General features: G+C 62.5%; 1 protein-coding gene across 1 annotated transcript; it reads left to right on the forward strand.

Annotated features, from left to right (window-relative positions):
• Positions 1-4548: 4548 nt before the first annotated feature.
• On the forward strand, positions 4549-16286 carry LOC127028986 (dual specificity testis-specific protein kinase 1-like). Its single transcript, XM_050914667.1, is given in 12 exon segments — positions 4549-4795; positions 11705-11826; positions 11938-11986; positions 12216-12362; positions 12527-12609; positions 12974-13064; positions 13309-13392; positions 13847-13936; positions 14088-14238; positions 14479-14934; positions 14937-14987; positions 14990-16286. Coding segments are annotated over 12 exon segments (2067 nt in total). The 5' UTR covers positions 4549-4576; the 3' UTR covers positions 15514-16286.
• The last annotated feature ends 857 nt before the right edge of the window (positions 16287-17143 follow it).

A 17143-nucleotide genomic window follows, 5' to 3' on the forward strand; every position in this document is an offset into this window, starting at 1 on the left:
CCCCTGTAGCCCCCCTGCTACCAAAACCTTGCCACGCAAACCCAATACATGGCTGCATGTCATGTCACCATGGGTCATAGGTGGTGCAGGCATGGCCAGAGCTGCCTGTCCCTCCTTTTCAGAGATGGTGGTTGGGTTTTTTTATCAGTGTTCTCAATGTTTTTAAATTCACAGCCCACAGAGCTTCCAGCAGGGATGCACTCATCTGGGCTCAGGCATTGGCTGCTCAGTCCCCTGCCACCCTGTTGTGCACCCTGGCAGGGGCACTGGGGCTTGTTTGAGGAGAAGCAGAGCAGGGAGCTGAAATCACTGCCCACCACTAAGAAATAGGGATGGGATGTGGATGCTGCCTCCACAGATGTCACAGTACCAGCACCCAGGCGTGAGAAGCATCCACAGGAGCTAACAGGAGGCAGTGAGCAAATGCTGCCAGGTGCTGTGCTGACTCTGCTCGTAGAAAATTAATGACACAACAAATATTTGCAGCCCTCCCGCTACAGACAGCCCCGCATTGGCCTTGCAGTTGGAGTGCCAGGGAGGGAACGAGGAGGGGGGCAGCAACATGCCTGCACAGCAGGGACCTTACCAGCCCCTGCTCGCAGCTGGACAAGGGCTGATGCAGCTTGCAGCCATGGTGCTGGGCACTGAGCATGCACGGCCCTGCACTCGCTGAGCTCAGCAACACACAGCGCACTGGGAAATGTAGTCCTGCTGCATCACCTGTACTGTGTGCTGTTGAGTATAAACAGGCTGCACATGAACCACTGGGGCTGGGACCTTTTCCCATGTACTCTGGGCTCCTTGCACTGACCAGGCCTCCTAGCAGATTGCAACAGACCCTGCTGTGCCCCTGTGAGGGACTGGAAGAGTTAACGTCTGTCAATGTCTCAAACATTGTAGCAACCAAGGTGCGGTCTGCATAACAAAGAGGGCCGTTAGCAAGAAGTTGGCTGGCCTGGACACAGGGGGTGTGCCGGAGGGTGTGCAGCCCTGGGTTCTGGCAGAACCAGCCTGGGAACCCACCACATATGGCCAGAGGCCGCACAAAGCTTATCTGAGGCGGCGGCTTGTAGCTCCCTAGCAAGTCCCTAAGACCACCACCCCGATAAATCGCACCTACCATATCTGTTGAGAACTGTCTTCAAGAGACGTGACTATGGACGGAGATTTAGACTATAAAAGACACAACTGCAAAGAGCCACGGCGCGCGCCCATCACCGGAGGATTCCCACGCTCGTCGCCGACATCACGGGAAGATTGCCGCGCTCGTCGCCGACGCCGCGGGATCCAAGGGTGGTGACTATCTCTTTTCTTTTCCCCCTCTTTCTTTTTTTTTCCTTCTTCCTCTCTTTTCTTTCTTCTTGTGAACGTTTTGCTGCAACCCACGCTGCCCACCGTTATGCCTTCCGCAGTTTGGATTGTTCGAATAAAGCGTTCAAAGTGATCGTTTGGTGTCGTTTCACCTTAATTTAGCCCGGGGGGATCTCAGAACCTCTACGGCCCTCTGGTCTGTCCGGTCCGGGTCGTAACAGCCCCCTATCTCCTGTTTCCTATGGGGCAGAAGAGGGAGAGGTTTGTCAGAGACCTCATAAGCAGGGAGCTGGGAAACATGCAGGACAGGTGCAGGGATCTGCTGGGTGATGTGTGGTAATGTGGGAAAAGAGCAGAGGTTGTCAGGGGACAGGAGGCAAGAGGACACCTGGGACCAAGAGGCTGCACTCACATTCTGGGAGAGAGCACCAAAGGGAGTCATTTGAGTCAGTCAATGCTCCCCTGTCCTGCTCACCTCTGGGTCTGCACAGCCCCTGCAGGCTGGAAAACTGTCTTGCAACGAAGCCTTGTGCCTGCTCTGGCACAGCTTCACACACTAGCTCCCTGCAGCCATCCCTGGATCCCCCTCAGCAGCAGCCATTGATGTTCCTGAGTGTTTGCAGAGAAGCCTCAGGTACGGATGGGCTCTTGCACATGTGTGCAGAGGAGGGGACTGCTGCAGGTCTGGCTCTGGGGCTCTAAGCAGGGCAAGCCTTTGGTCAGGGTGGGTTACCGATGGCTGATCCCAACCAGAGCTGTGATGCAAGGACCCGGTGCCGCAGGTGCTGGTGTGGAATAGAGGTGGGGGTGCAGCGAGCACCAGGCTTTCTGTGTGGAAGCCCCCCTGTGCCCCTTGCTGCCCTGCATGCAGCCTGGCCACCCCATGGCCATGGTGCGCCCTGCTCCTTACAGGACACCCCCAGCCCCTGCACCTTTCCAGCACCAGCCTCTCTGGGCTGTTTGAAGGCTCTTGCCCCTGCTCTGCCCAGGTGATACATCAGCCCCAGCAGGCAGGGAGATGTTTGTTAATCCCTGAACCTTCTCCCCATGAGAGGGGGAGGGTGCAGAGCCCAGACAGAGAAGGGCAAAGAGGACACAGACCCCCTCCTCTCCCCCCTACGGCTCCACAGGAGCAGAGCACAGCCAGGGAGACCTCCTTCCTGCTCTTCCTCACCAGGGCTTGAGGAGCTTAATTCAGGGTTTGCTGCAGGCTTAGCCCAGCCTGGCTTTGCACCCAGCTGCCCAGAGCATACCTGCCTGCACCACGGGAGGGATTTGGGGCACTAGGGACCTTTAGCCATGTCTCAGCTCAACGCTGCTGTGCCAGGCAGGAACAGAGCAGGGTGGAAATAGCACAGTAGAGTTACTAGCACCGATGAGAGAAGGGACGGTAAATCCTGCAGCAGCAATTTCCACAGTCAGGGCTGTCTCCAGGGCTTTAATTTATCCATTACAACTTAATTCGATGTAAACTCAGTCACTTGCAAGCAGCAGGAGCCCTGAACAGGCAGTGGTCCTGAGCTTCTCTCTGCAAGATGCCTCGCCAGGACTCCCCATCTCTGCTGAGGTGCCTTGACCCTCAGGGTGCCGCTGCTCACGTGCACTCAAGGGAAAGGGAGAGGCAACGTTTGCTCTCCTTCTGGTCCCAGCTGAGCTGGCTTTGCTCCTCTGAGCGGTTTCCTATACCACTGAGGAGCTGGAGGTCACCAGGATGTGGGCACAGCAAGGTGCTCAGATCTCGGGTACCAGGGCTGAGCCCAGGCAGGCAGGGAAGGCACCCACTGCCATCTGAGCAGCTGCAGCTGGCCATTGTGGTGGAAGGGCAGAGCCTGCAGCCTCCCGTCCCCACATGCAAATGCTGGTCTCTCCTCTCCGTTCCCATCACAGGAGGCCCGTGAAGCTGCTCCTGTCATTCTGTCAGGCCATTGTCAGCGGGACAGACGTGTGAGGTCCGGGAAGCCCGGGAATGTGGCCTATTGCAGAGCATGGTTCCCCACAGCTGCAGCAGCCTCCCTGGCACATGCCATCAATCACCCTGGCAGACAGAGGCACCGGGCTGGAGCAGCACTGGCAAGGAAAGGGATGGCTCAGACCCTGTGAGATAGGGACTGGCAGAGCCCTGTCCCCAGGCTCTGCCTCCCCACATGCAGGAACCTTGCCCTGCACAGACCCACTCTCTTCTGTGGACCTGGAAGAGCAGAAATACCAGGCATTTCTAGGGGGGCAGGGAGCTGCTCCCACTATAAAGAAAACAGAGGCTCAGTTCCCCTGCTCTAGCCCACAGGGTTATTCTCCCCTCCTGGGACAAGGAAGAAAACCCAGGGCTCCTGGTCCCTGGTGTCTACACTGTGTTTGGTGGCACCTGGAGCCAAACACTGGCCAAAAAATGCCATGCCAGGACACACTCCATGTGGCTGCTTTTCCCAGCAGGGAAAGCAGCTAGAGCAATACAGGGCATGTGGAGCCAGCCGTACTGCACAGGGAAACAGCTGGAGCAAAGCAGTTGCAGGGCGGCTGCGGCAGCAGGGCAGCGCATGAGGGTTGTGGCAGCGCCCAGGGAGGCATCTGGGGCAGGGCTGGGCCGGCACAGGCAGGTGGATGCCAAGGAGAGCAGCAGCGAAATGTGTGGGATGGAGCAAGGGCAGATCCAGCTGCAGGGAGTCCCTGGGCAGGAAGGACGGGACAGATCAGCCTCGGAGCAGGGAAAAGTCCTGGGGGGGAGCGGGAAGCAGAAGGAAACTGGGGAGAAGTGGGAGATCCCAGGAAAGGGAGAAACACGAAGGGGTACAGGAGGCACTGGGTGTACTGTCACTGACTGCACTTCCCTGCTCCTCTGGAGGACAGATCCCCACAGCCCCCAGGGACACCGTCCAGGCAGGGGTGGGTGCACAGGGAGAAGCAGAGCCCCACATCCACAGCATCCATCCAGCCTGGTGATGGTTGTGAGGAGAGATCCGAGCTGGTGCATGCGGACATCAGGGCGTGCGGGGTTCCCGCTGCCCGCCGGTGCGGGGGGGCTCCGGCAGGGCTCGGCAGTGGCGGGTCCCAAGGAGTTAAGGGCTGTCCCCGCCTCGGCTCCGCCCCGCCGATGCCAGCACTCCGAGCGGCGGAGGCGCAGCGCCGAGCCCTGGCGGAGGTCGGGGCGCCTCCGCGCTGCTGCCGGGCCATGAGTGCCGTGCGCCCCGCCGAACCGTCCGCCCCGCGCCGCCGCCGCTGCCGCTAGCAACGCCCGGGGGGGGCGGCGGCGCCCCGGCCGCGGATGTGAATGGTGCTGGGTGTGCTCGGCGGGACCGACATGGAGTGGGAGAAGCTGCCGCGGCGGCCCGGGGAGGGCGAGGGGGAGGTGGCGGGGCCCTGGCAGGGCTGCGGGCGGCTGCGGCCCTCCTCGTACCGGGCGCTGCGCAGCGCTGTCTCCACCCTGGCGCGCATTGACGACTTCTACTGCGAGAAGATCGGGGCTGGCTTCTTCTCCGAGGTCTTCAAGGTGTGCGGGGCGGGAGCGGGGATGGCGGTCCCCGAGGATTCCCAGCGGGTTTGGGCATCCCCCGAGGGCCGCGGCTCCCACGCAGCCCTGGCCAGGCCCTCGGTGGGGTGCGGGGGGGGTCTGGGCCCCCAGCTCCGGCAGCTGGGCGAGGTCGGGGGGGGGGGGGGCGAGGCGGTGCCGTGCGGCGGGGACCTGGGGTGGCGGGGAGCCCCGTCCCCGCTGGGGGTGTTGTTCCTCCATCCCTCCGTGCAGGGGGAGGGGAGCGCCAGCTCTGTTTACAGCCCGGGAAGGCTGAGTGCTCCGAAGCGCTGCGGCGTGGGTCGCAGCGGGGCCGCGTGGGGGCCGGGGCGCCGGTGGGGTGGCGAGCAGCCCAGCCCCGGGGACCCCTGTCAAAAGCCTGGAGCCCGACCCCGCCAGGCCCAGGGTGTGCCTGTGGCAGGGAATGCAGGCAGCGTTTGCAGCCGGTCCGAGATGGTTTCCAGCGTTGCTGGGCCTGCTCCAGCCTGCGCTGGGCAGGTAGATGTGTGGGGTGCCTCACGGGAGCCTCCCGAAGGTGACCGGGTCTGGGAAAGAGGTGTGATGCTGTAGAGCAGCACGGGGGCTGGCCCCCAGCTGGGACCCCGGAGGTGCCTTTGTCCCCTGTCCTCTCTGGGACTGCCAGAGCAGGGATGCCCATGTGTGGCCCACACCCTGGTTAGGGGTGCATGGGTGCTGGTGGGGAGCTTGGGGTCCTGACAGTGCAGCAGAGGTGCGTGGTGATGGTACCCTGCCAGCCCATGTGCTACTGTTGGGGCACAAGGGGCTGTGCCCTGCCCTGCTGCCACAGCCACCTCTCCCTGTCTGAGGGGAGGTATGTGCACGTGTTGTTTTCGTCCTTGGCATCACTCAAGGCACCACAAGCCATCGGGCAAGTATTGCTCTTAAGCTGTGCTTCTAGTGGCTTCATCCCCCTCAAAGAGCAGCTTTGGGCTGGGCAGGACCCCCACCACCTCCCACCACAGTCGCTGAGGTCCCAGGCAGCGCTGTGCTGTGTCCCCTGCGTGGGACCATGCTCCCACATGCAGCATGGCTGGGCGGCCGTATCCCAGCAGGAACCTGGAGTCCCTTCCCAGCCCTGGTGCCATTCCCCACTCAGCAAGGAGACCCCGAGACCCAACTCCTCTGCAGCTGTGGGAGAGGTGTCCTGCGAGGGGCCGTGGCGGGCATGCAGAGGAGTCCCTCTCCTCTGTGCTCCCTCCTGCCCCTGTGGAGCCATGGCCTCTCTGCTGGCTGGGTTCCTGCTATTGATCTCTGGCTTGGAGCGCATGGCAGCACCTCAGAGCAGAGGGAGGCATTTAATGTCAGGTGTGGATACAGCTCTTTAATAATGGATGCTCCCATGTCTTAGCCAGGCCATGGTCTCTCCTTGCCTCACTGTTTCTGCTTCCCCAGGCCCTGTGGGAGCCACAAAATGCTCCTTCTCCCACCTATTGTTCATGTTCTTGCAGGGCCACTTGCATGTAGGATTTGGGGGAGCGGCAGAGTTTGGGGGGTGGGAGCAGGATCAGGCAGCAGGAGCCGATGTGTGTGCATGCTGGAGAGGAGGCAGGGGCAGGAGGGGGCCAGATGGGGCTTTGTGCTCATGTGGTGGGTTGAGTCCTAGATCTCAGCAGGATGGTGGGGCAGGCCTGGGATTTGAGCTGGGGTTCGGCTGCCTAAGCTTGCGAGGAGGATGTAGCTTGGCAGGGCAGTGCAGGACCCATTTTCCTCCCACCTCCCTTGTTCCTGCTGTGCTTTCTATGGCCATGGGCACTCGTGGCTCCCTCCTCCATGTGGCTGCTGGGTCCTGCCTCATTCCAGCCTTGGTGGGTGTGGGGGACGGGAAGGGGACCTGGACATCTGTGTCGCTACCCAGGTAGCTCAGCTCTGGTGCACAGCTGAGCCAGGGCCAGGCGGGATGCTGGGGTACCAGCATGGGCATCTGACTGTTTTCCCAGTGTTAAAGCCAAAGGGCTCAGTGTCTGAGCCCTGGCATCCCAAGTTTGCCCCTGGGTTGAGCCTTAGCCCGCTCCAGCCAAGCACTTCTCTTGGGAAGGCTGTCCGGAGTGGACGGAGACACCGGTGATGGAAAGCTGCCCTTTTCCACAGGGATTGTTCCCTGCCAATCCCCCTCTGTGCTGTAGAGCTGGGCTGTTTCCCTCTGGAGCAGCTGGTTCCCATTGTCTTTCCCTGCACAATTTCAGAGGCACCAGGCCCACCCGTTTTCTCTTGGGTACACGGACATTGCAGCGAGCTGCCTCTCCATCTCCAATAGACTGAGCAGATTGAGCCAGGTGTGTTTGTGCTAGACATTTTCTCTAGCCCTTAAACTGCTGTTGCATCTCTTCCCCAAATCCCTCTCTTACTTTCCCGTGTGTGGTCTGCAGCAGACGCGGGGGCAGCAAGCAGTATCCTGGCTTCACTCTCCCAGGGGCTGTATCCAGAGGTCTTCGCTTATCCAGCTCTGCCCTTATGCCCCGCTGTCGGACATCCTTCCAGAGATGCTGCTTCCCAGGGCAGCACCCCATTTCCATGGTGCCGGGGTGGGATTAGCAGCTCCCTGTGCTGCTGCCCACCTGTCTCTGCTTGCTTCCTCGCCAACCTTTGAGATTTTGCATTTACTCCCAATTTATCAGTGCAACTAATGACACAACTCCCTCCCTCTTATATGCTGCCCTTCATCAGTGGACCTTGCCTTGTTTTACAAAGGAGAGTGGAGCAGCGTGACACAGACAGCATGAATGGGGAAACTAAGGCAGGTGGGAGGAAGTGAATTTGCCAAGGTCAGCCAGCTGCAGTGAGGCCGGGAGCAGCCCTGGCTCCACTGCTGCCACTCGGGAGTCCTGGGCGCTGGAAACACATTGTGCTGACTAGCCCGGGACCCACCGGCACCTCTCCTGTGCTGTCACGAGGTGTGCTCTGGGCTTGCCGGTGAGGGCTGGCGATGCCCCGCCACTGTGGTGCGACGCCAGCACTGCCCTGGCTCCCACTGTGCCTGCGGTGCCGCTCCTGAGAGCACGGGAGGTGAGGGCTGCTGATGCTCAAGCATTTGTTGGGAGCAGGTGCTGCATGCCCTGCTCCTTTCGCTTCCCCGGAGGAAGTCTGTCTTGACCGATTCTGCTTTTTCTGTGTGATGAGCAGGTTTTCCAGTCCTGCCTAGTAAAAGACCTGTTGCACTACTGGGATTCCCATGAGCTCAGACACAGCTGTCATGGGTGGCTATGGGATTACCAGTGGCATTGCTAGCTCCCTTACCTGCCCTCCTGTCTTTCCCCACTGGGCTCCCCAGGGTGAGGGGTGCAAGACGATGTCCCTGCGTGACTGTGCCTTGCCTGCACTGAGCTGGGGCAAGGGGCCATGCACTGAGTGGGGCGATATGTGAACCTGGCCCTGGTGTGGGGTGATGGGGGGCTGGCTGCTGAGACCCCAGATGGAGGGGTGGCAGGCGGGGGCTTTGCCCTGTGTCTAGACCGGAGCGTGGGCTGCGGGGAGGGAGCAGGCAGTCTGCTCACTCTGATTAGCATGCTCTTTAAATAAGACTCTAATTTCCACTGTTAAAAGAGCTCAGATCCCTTCTGCCCAGGCTGAGGCTGCAGCCAGCCCCGTCCTATCTCCCAGCCCCACATGCTGGCAACAGATGGGATGGAGACCGACATGCCGCGACACCCTGGCTCCGCTGCGGTACCCCCATGAGGCACCCGATGGAGGGGCTGTGCAGGGTGCTGGGGGGCATCGGCGAGGGGCGAGGGCTCGCCTGGCTCCTGGGTGGGGGCCGGCAGCTTGTCGTCCCCCCCCACACCCCGGCTCGGCTGCCGGCTGAACTCAGCTCCGGGGAATGCACTGGGATTCCTGGGCACCATGCCAGAGCATGGAGAGGCAATGGGGAACATGGTCCTGCCCGGGGAGGCTCTGCTGCCCGTTCCCTTCCCAGACGGCGGCAGGGAAGGAAACCCCCTTAGCACAGGGCTGTGTCCCACCTGGGGTCATGGCTTGCTCCCTCCTCTGCTACGTCTGCTTCTGGAGGAGGGTGGCCGGGGCGCTGGGCTGGTGCTAGCACCTGGCCAAACTGGGTAAACTGGCCAGCTGGGTAAACTGGCCAGCACATGTGGGAGGCCGCAGGGAGCCCAGGGAAGTGTAACCCCTTCCCTGCCAGCCCGGGCAGGGGCTGGCCTTGAGCCACAGAGCATGCAGGCGAGATGGTAGGATGGGGCCTCACAAACGAGCTCAGGGCACTGGACGCCCTCGAGGAGGCCGTGCCCCGTGTGCGTGGGGCTGGGGCTGTCCTGGGAGCCCCTGGAGCCCTCCCTGCCCCTGGGGATGGAGTCCTGGAGCAGGGCACCACTGTGCCAGCCAGGGGCTCCTGGGGTCCCTGGGAGAAATCCCAGGGAAGGGGCTTTCACCGGACCTTCCCTCCCCCAGGCTGCCTCTCTTCCAGGATTAAGGCGTTAGACATCGTATGGCTGCACTTGGACCTGACCCAGCCTATTGCAGTGGCAGGAGGCTTATTAACAAGGAATTAAGCCATGGGCACGTCCCGGCTATGTGGGGCTGAGCCGGTGCCCGCCGGGGGCTGTTCCCTGATGCAGGGACACTGCTGCTGGCGGGACCCAGCCAGCCTCACGGTGCATGGCCACCGAGTGCCAGCACTGTGCGTGCCACCCGGCATTCCCATCATGGGTACGTGGCACCGGAGCCTCACCGCCCACAGCCATCCTGGTGGGGCTGAGCCTGCCTGCACCATCGAGCCAGGTCCTGGCGCCTGGCAGCTGCTGTTGACAGCCAAACCAACCGAGCCAGTCCTGCCAGCCCCACGCGGCATGGGAAGGCAGTGCTGCCACTGGGCGAGCCTGGTCGGGAGTGCTGAGCTTTGCTGGGCAGCACCCAGCACTGGGGGCTTGGCAGGGCTGGGGGATCCCACTGGCTTTGTCCATGGGGTCAGCAGTGGGGTGCTCCTGGGCAAGTTCTGGCCTGGGCTGGGCTCTGTGGGGAGCTGGAGGGGCCAAGGGAGATCCTGCTCACCCTGCTTTGGCCAGGCAGGTCCCCTCCTTAAAGCGTGCACAGCCACTGGGGCAGGCTGGGAGCCCCGTTTCTGTGACTGGTGCTGCCTCCAGCTGCCCCACATGCGAGGATGGGGTGGAAGGAAAGCAGGGATGGTGGAGATGGTGTGGGGGTGCCCCTTGCCCTGCCCACTGGTGCAGGTGTGGGCAGGGAGCCCCAGGCACGGAGATGGGACTGACAGCAGTGCCAGGCACTGCAAGTGATGGGGTGGGGTGAGCTGGGTGGTGGGCATGGGGAGGACCTGGGGTGCCATTAGATGGGGCACCCTGGGTGCACACAGGGCTGGAGGAGTGTGCTCCCCGCAGCAGGGACTGCGCTGTCGCCCTGGGGCAGGCTCTCTCTGAGCCCAGGTGCTTTGTCCAGGCGCTTTGTCCGGTGCTTAGTGAGGAGGAGGCAGGCCGGGGGTCCCAGCAGGCTGGCTGGAGCTGGCCAGGAGATGACGCAGGTGTAACCAGAGCAGGGTGCCTGCAAGCAGGTGGCTGCTAAATTATTCAGAGCCTCTTCATGAATTCAATGAGCTGGTGGTGGCACGAAGGGGTTGACCGGGCTATTGCCTCTCGCTTCCACTCTGCCTGGGGCTGGTTTGGCCTTGGTGCACCCAGACGTGAAGAGGGATCTTCATAAAGACCTAATTTCCCCCCAGGCCCTTTGGTGGTGGGGAGCTGTTGTCCATCCCCTGGGTATTGGGCACTGGACAGGTCCCCATCTCGGTGTGCACCCCAGGATGCTCCCTGAAGTGATGCCTGCCATGGGTGGGAAGAGAGCCCCAGAGGGCCCAGCACATCAGCCTCCCCTCCCTGTGATGGGGACAGGGGCCAAACTGAGAGCAGGATGGGGGGCACTGGGGACCCTGCCTCCAGCCAGCCCCCTGTGTTTTGCCTGGGGAGACGATCCCTGGGGCGTGGGGGTGTGGGGTGGGCCAGGGGCTGGTACTGGCACAGCAGCTTTAACCAGCATCAACTAAAAAGGAGAAGAGCGGGGAGCTGACGGCAGTGCCAAGGAATGCCTGCACCTCTGTGCGTGGCTCGGTGTGTGCCGGGGGGCAGCTGGGACCCGCCACGGTGTCTTCCCCCCCGGCTGCTGCTTCAGGGGGTCCCATCCCACCACCAGCGCCCGCTCAGGAGGGGACCCCCAGCACCAGCTCATCCCCCTGGCACGGTGCTGGGGCAGGGGATCTTGTGTCCGTCCCTCGCCCCACACACGCCGGGGGCTGCTGGAGGACAGGGGTGTCCATGCTTGGCCGTGTTCCCAGCTGCTGTTCCTGGCGGGGGCCAGGCCCCCAGCTCACATGACGGTGTCAGGCTGGGGATGGCTAAATATACAGCCTCGTCCAAGCGCCATGCCTCACGGGCTAGGGTCATGCGCCAGGGCAGCTTTGGCCACCCCCGGGCCTGGTTCGGGGGCGATGTGCCCCCTCTGTCCTCCATTCCATGCTGGTGGGTCTGGCTGGGTGATACTGACCTGAAAAAGCTCTCCCTGGTGTGCCCCAATCCTGCACCTGCCTGTCCTTGCAGTGGGGTTGGGGTCACGGCTTGCAGGAGCTGCCATTGCTTCTCTGGGAGGGCTGGGCAGTGTAGCGTGGTGGGGGAGCACGACAAGCAGGATGCCTCGGGGAGGATGGGGTTGTGCATCATTGGCATTGGGGGTCCTTGGGGTGCTGCTGTGCTGGGAGAGCCCCCCTAACCCTAGCAGTCCCTAAGGTGCCCCATGCCTCGGGTGTGTGGGGTGCTTAGCCCCAACCTCTAGGGCTGGGGTGGGCACCAGGTGCAGGCTGGCATCTGGGGGGGGCTGTGGAGACACGTGGGGCTCAGCCACCCCTGCACCCCCGTCCAGGTGCAGCACCGCCAGTCTGGGCAGATCATGGTGCTGAAGATGAACAAGCTGACCAGCAACCGGAGCAACATGCTGCGGGAGGTGCAGCTGATGAACCGCCTCTCGCACCCCAACATCCTCAGGTAGGACTTGCTCCCCCACTGCCATCCCCAGTCGGAGCTGCTACCGGGGCTGGGCAAGCTCCTGGGGCTGGTCCCCACCACAACCATCCTCAGGTCCCCTCTGTCTCACAGGTTCATGGGGGTGTGCGTGCACCAGGGACAGCTGCACGCGCTGACGGAGGTGAGAGTGGGACGACAGCCACAAGTCTCGGGGTTCCTGCAGGCAGGCCTGGGGAGGGGACGGCAATGGCTATGGGGACACTTTCTCGGCCAGTGGCACATGTGCAGGGCAAGGTCTGCTGGGGGGCTGTGCCGTGGGGTGGTTGGAGGATGCGCTGGGGTGAGAGATGGGGATCCAGCTTTATGGGGGGGGGGGTGCAGTGATGCAATGGCCCAGCTCTTCCCATCAGTACATCAACGGTGGGAACCTGGAGCAGCTGCTGGACAGCCCTGTGCCCCTCTCCTGGTCCATGCGTGTCAAGCTGGCCCTCGACATCGCCCGTGGCCTGCACTACCTGCACTCCAAGGGCATCTTCCACCGTGACCTCACCTCCAAGGTACGGGGCATTCCACTGCCCTCATTGTCCCATACCCACGTTGCTGCCCGAGCACAGCTGGCCAGGGAGCAGGAGGCTGCACTGTGCCTGGGACTTCCTGGGAGCAGTGGCTGGCAAGGCAGGGCTGGCATGGCAGTGTGACAGGAGTCCTCCTGTGCCCCCAGAACTGCTTGGTGCGCTGTGAGGCCAACGGCTACACGGCTGTGGTGGGTGACTTCGGCTTGGCGGAGAAGATCCCCACCTACAGGTGTGTGGGCAGTGTCCACCTGTCCATCCCCATCTTTGGAGTGGGGGGTTTATAGCCCACTTGGAGCAGGAGCTGGGAGGGATGGACATTTGGGGTGCAGCTAGAAGGGCAGGGATGGGGGATAGTGGGCGTGGTCCCCATTGGTGGGGACTCATTGGACAGATGGACACATTTGGGGCTGGCTAGGAGGGATGGAGAAGGGGATGGTGTGGGTGGGGAGACATGAGTTCTTGGGGTGCATGGAGGAGGGTTGGCCCAGGAAGGGAGATGGAGATGGCGATTTGGGCTGCCCCAGCAGGAGGATGGGAGGTGGGATGGAGACAGGGCCTGCAGGCGGCCCCTGACATCCCACCATGTCCCCCAGTGAGGGCAGCAAGAAGGAGCCGCTGGCCGTGGTGGGCTCCCCATACTGGATGGCGCCTGAGGTGCTGCGAGGGGAGATCTACAATGAGAAGGTGATGCGCCGTGGCTGCTGCGTGCGGGGCTTTATCCAGGCTTGCACCGCTGGCGGTTTGCAGGATTTGCAGCCCTGGGGTGGTTGGGCACACGGAGGGAAGGAACTGGGCATCCCTCAGGAGCAAGGTGGCAGGGCTCCGGTGTGGCTCCGTGGGGAGGAGGGGGGCTGTGGGTTTACAGAAGGGTGGGCATGTCGCCTTGGGGCTGCAGGGCCCCCTCCCAGTGACTCCCTGCTCTCTGCAGGCCGATGTGTTCGCGTACGGCATCATCCTGTGCGAGACCATTGCTCGTGTCCCTGCTGACCCCGACTACCTGCCCCGCACCGAGGTGACTCCCTGGGACAGGGACAGGGAGGGAGGGCAGCAGCAGCAGCACGCGGCTGGGGCCGCTTCACCAAACTAGGGGGACCATCCTCCTGTGCGGGGCAGAGCCCCATGTGCAGGAGTTGCCCCACATCTTGGGCAGGGGTGCTGTGTCCCAAATGTCTCCTGGCAGCAGGTGCTGCTGCCTGGGGAGGGATGCTCTCTGATGATAAATTGTCCTCAGAGCCCAGAGTCAGCCCAAGTGGGAGAAGGGGACGGTTGGATTCAGGCAGAGAGCAGGAGGGATCTGTGTCCCAGCATCCCCCCAGCCTTGACCCAACTTGGGGTGCTGCCAGGTCTGCAGCCCTGGGTGACATGCAGTCAGTGCAGCGGGTGGAGGAGGCCAGGCCACCCTGGTCCCCTGGGCTATGTGGTGCCCCGGGGACCTGGCCTCACTCTTCCTCCTTTCCCTGGTGCAGGATTTTGGCCTGGACATCACCACTTTCCATACCATGGTGGGAACTGACTGCCCTACAGCCTTCCTCCAGCTCGCTTTCCACTGCTGCAGTGTGAGCCTCCCATCTCTGCTGCCAGGGCAGCCAGGCAGGACAAGCAGCCTTGCCTGCACAGGGGGAGAGGCAGGGAGCTGCCTTTGCTGGGCAGGGTGCCCTGTGGTGCTGGGGGGGCTGCAGACCTCATGGGGAACCCTCCTGCCCGCAGATGGAGCCCACCTCCCGCCCCTCGTTCCTGGAAATCACGCAGTGCCTGGAGGGCATCCTGCAACACCAGCTGGGCACCAAGGGCACTGAGGCCACCCTCTTTGGCAGCAGGGAGAGCCTGCCCGCGCCTGGGACAGCAGCCGCGCTCAATGGTACGTGGGCACCCTGAGGACAGGCCATAGGGGTGTGCAAGGAGGGGGCTGTGGGATGTCCCATCCTACACCAGCAGCCATCAGGGAAGGAGACAGGGGTTGCATGAGGTCTGCAGGATGGAGCTGATCGGTGGTTCCCCCCCGGGGTGCGCCCCTGGATTGTTGAATGCCCGGCACCCCGTGGCACCCTGTGCCAGTAGCTGCTGGCAGCTGGTGACCTGCTCCTGTGCCTGTGCCCAGGGGCAGCCGGGAGGGCAGCCGGCCATGCTGAGCAGTTGCCCCTGCGCAAGCTGGGGACGCAGCACCTGCAGCTGGACCAGCGCCTGTCCCACAGCCAGTCTGACATGTTCCCCCCCAAATCACCTGCTCTACTGCGGCCGCTGGAGCCTTACGGCGGGGCCAGGACCAAGGAGCTGCTGCCCCGCGTCAACCCCTTCTCCCAGCGTGAGGACCTGAAGGGAGGGAAGATCAAGCTCTTCGACACACCGAGCAAGTCAGTCATCTCGCTCACCTTCGACCTGCCACCCCCCGCCCTGCTCCAGCTCAGCACCCTCGTGACGCCCGAGCCCGCTGTGGAGGTGCAGTGTGACTTCTTGGCCCCCGCTGCCACCCCCCGCAAGTGCCACTCGCTGCCTGCCTCCCCTGAGTTGCCCCGCCGAGGGGGCCTGGGGCTGGGCGTAGGGTCCCCCCATCCCACCGCCAACCCCAGCCCCCTGCCCTCCTCCTCCCCCTGGCTTGGGGAAAAGCCTCCCCCCCAGCCCCAGGGCGGAGGAGTGGATGGACTGCAGCCCTGACAGCCTCGAGCTGCCGCAGCCCCCCCTGCCACCCCTCAACAGCAACTTCATCCACACAGCAACCTTGGGCGCCCGAACCTGGCAGCCAGAGCCGCGAGCCCGCAATGGGCTCCTCTTCAACAACAACCACGTGGTGGTGAGCAAACCCCTGGCTTGGGGCAGTGGGCTGGAGTGCGGCTTCTCCGAGCTCAGCATCCCCTGTGCGGCAGTGCTGGAGCGGACGGAGTGCACAGCCATGCTGCCCGGGCATGGCTCTGGCACCGTGCTGGAGCAGGATGAGGTGCTGCCCTGCCCTGGCTGCTGCCTAGGTCCCTTCGGCTTCGCCTCCGTCTGCCACCGGCCGGCACCCAGCCCACCCCGCTACCAGAACCTCAACTGTGAGGCCAAGAGCCTCCTCTGCCACAACCGGGGCTGCCACCAGAAAGCCCTGGGGCCAGTGCTGGCAGAGCCCAGCCTGAAGCTGCCGGAGGCGCAGTCCTAGTGCCGGGGACCCCTGGGGAGTGGGGCTGCGTCCAGCCGCCCCTTGGACCCCCCTGTGGCCGCAGCACTGGGCAGATGCAGGAGCCCGACGCGTCCCCGCAATCTGTCCTCACTCGCTCGGTGCTTGGTGGCCACTGGTGGCCACAGTGCCCCGTGCCGTAGCCACCATGGTGCTGCTCAGGCACCTGTCCCGCCAGGATCAGCCTCCAGGGTCTGCGGGGAGCCTCAGGGGCAGGATGGGTCCCTGCCAGGGACTGAAGTGCAATAACACCCCTGCCCCGGGCACGCTCCAGTGCTGCCCCGGGCAGCAGGGCTGGTACCCCACAGGGCCCCTGGGGCTCAAGCCCTGGATGTGGGACCCCCTTCCCAAAGGCTCACCCCTCCACGGGCTCTCATCAAGGGGTGTGCAATGAGCTGGGAGCCCCCCATGGCCCCCAGGCCATGGGGTGAGTGGGACTGGGCTGGGGGCAGAGGGGTCAGTGTGTATATGTGTGTGTTGGGGAACCCTGTGGGGCTGGTGGGTGTCCCCATGCTTCCTCACAAGCGCAGGGAGTACACTCAGTCCCTGACATGGGGAGAGGCGTGCAGGGGGCTGGGAGAGGGGCAATGCCCATGGGGCAGTGCCAGGGAGAATTGCCAGCGCTGGGGTTGCCCCCTGCCCGCCCAATGACGGGGCTGGGTGCTGAGCCAGCATGGCACCCTGTGTCCCCCCGGCACATGGGGTCAGGAGCGGGGTGCTGGCAGAGGGGCCAGGGTGCCATCCTGCCCGGTGTCCCACCCAGAGCCTCCAGGCAGCTGGGAGGGAAGGGACCGGTGGACAGCGTGGCCAGGCTGCCCAGCCCCTGGAAAGGGTGGGAGCTGGCTTTCCTCCCTCCCGCACAATGCACTGGTGAATGCAAAACTCTTGTGGTTTTTTTTTTTTATTATTAATAATAATTGCTAGTAATATATACCCAGCTTATTTAAAGTGTTCAATAAAAACTGAATGTCCCAGCAACCTGGGCTGCCGCTTCTGTCTCTCAGATGCATGTTGGACGGGGAGGGAAGCCCGCCCCAGAGAGTGGCACGGACTTGCCCAGGACTTCTGGGGTCCCCCCTCGGGGACCATGAGCCAGCCTGGCTCAGCCCCAGGTCTTAATGTTCCCAAAGTGACCATTTCAGTTGAAATACTTCAGTCAAATTCCCATTTATTATTTAGGTTCATTGGGTTCGTGCCCTCAAGTCCGTGTTTGTGGTGGTACACAAGAAAGCAAAGAGCAGACAAGCTGTGTCTATTGCTACAAAGTGGGTTCAGCCAGCGGACAAGACAGTGACACGTGGCACCTCCAAAACGCCTGCCTTTAACACCCTTTTGCTCTTCAAGCAAGCTATTAATAGCAATTAATAGCAACTAGCAATTAATCAACTATATATGGCACACATAACCCCATAATAAACTGACAGCGTCTTCGCCTGGTTGAACATGACTTCCTCTGCTCTTGCCTGGCTGCAGTGTTACATCAGGGCTATTTTGCTTAATCTTCACATGTGCACGTGTGTAGTAACTATTTAAAGTCCTGATGATTTGTCTCGCAAAGCATCAGTCTGCTGCAAGTGCCGGAGTTGCTTTTGCTTTTGAAAGGCACCATCAC

The sequence above is a fragment of the Gymnogyps californianus genome, unplaced genomic scaffold, assembly GCF_018139145.2.
Source record: "Gymnogyps californianus isolate 813 unplaced genomic scaffold, ASM1813914v2 HiC_scaffold_54, whole genome shotgun sequence".
NCBI classification, from domain to species: Eukaryota; Metazoa; Chordata; class Aves; order Accipitriformes; family Cathartidae; genus Gymnogyps; species Gymnogyps californianus.